This window comes from Triticum dicoccoides, chromosome 2B (genome assembly GCF_002162155.2).
Source record: "Triticum dicoccoides isolate Atlit2015 ecotype Zavitan chromosome 2B, WEW_v2.0, whole genome shotgun sequence".
In the NCBI taxonomy this organism is placed as follows: domain Eukaryota; kingdom Viridiplantae; phylum Streptophyta; class Magnoliopsida; order Poales; family Poaceae; genus Triticum; species Triticum dicoccoides.
In genome coordinates, this window is record NC_041383.1 from 43,449,199 (window position 1) to 43,450,201 (window position 1,003).

At 43.8% G+C, this 1,003-nt stretch overlaps 1 protein-coding gene across 1 annotated transcript in view; it reads right to left on the reverse strand.

Annotated features, from left to right (window-relative positions):
• Positions 1-272: 272 nt before the first annotated feature.
• Positions 273-1,003, reverse strand: part of LOC119367039 (zealexin A1 synthase-like) — a 2,872-nt gene continuing 2,141 nt past the window's right edge. The window contains exon 2 of the mRNA XM_037632671.1: positions 273-899. Within this exon, the coding sequence (XP_037488568.1) occupies positions 273-899 (627 nt within the window). The remainder of the gene's footprint in view (positions 900-1,003) is intronic.

A 1,003-nucleotide genomic window follows, 5' to 3' on the forward strand; every position in this document is an offset into this window, starting at 1 on the left:
GTTCTCCGAGGAAACTCCATACAATGTAACACACTCACAAGAAAAAATATGAAATAAATAGGTTTCACATTATTAAATTTAAGGTTGTTCATACAAATTACAATTTTGCGCGCGCGCACACACACACAAACACAAAGCGTACAATATGTTTATCATTGGAGAAATAAACTTAACTATTATTGTATCAAATTCATATCGCACGTCAAGTTCGGAATAAAAATACAAGGGAAGTTGTCGCTCCCAATTATTTACCATGGACATTTTCTTTGGTTCTAGTTCACTGAATCAAAAGAAGCATGTAGCGTTGGTTTTAGCCAAAGTTCCTCTTTCCTCCCTGCGGTGATTCCCATAGTTTCGTTCATATCCAATTCACTAGGTGTCTTGCCCTCCATGAGATTCCAGTCAAAATAGAAGAGGAGATGTGCTAGAGCTAGATCGATACTTGCAACGCCAAACAGCATTCCAGGGCAGATTCGTCGTCCAGCACCAAACGGCGTGAACTCATAGTCACGCCCTTTGAAATCTCTCATGTCGGTCACAAACCTCTCTGGTTTGAACATTTCTGGCTCGTCCCAGTACTCTGGGTCCCTGGATATTGCCCATAAATTCACAAGCACCATTGTCCCCTTAGGCACATCATATCCCATGACACGGCATGCTTCTTGGCTCTCCCTTGGCAGCCCAAATGGTCCAGGAGTGTGCAGCCTCAACGTCTCTTTGATCACACACTGCAAATAGCTCAGTTTTCCCAGGCCCTCCTCAGTTACTTTCGTTTGTCCCACGAAGGCCTCTCTTACCTCAGATTGTGCCCTGGACATGATGGCCGGGTTCCTCATCAGCTCTGCCATGGCCCAGGAAAGCACCGACGTTGCCGTTTCACTCCCTGCGGATAAAAGATCCTGTGTGCATTCATATAATCGCCAGACAGTTAGTAAACTAGCAAATATTAAGAATTTCATGAACAAGAGAGAAGCAGCAAATTTGATTGCAACAACTTCTGTTT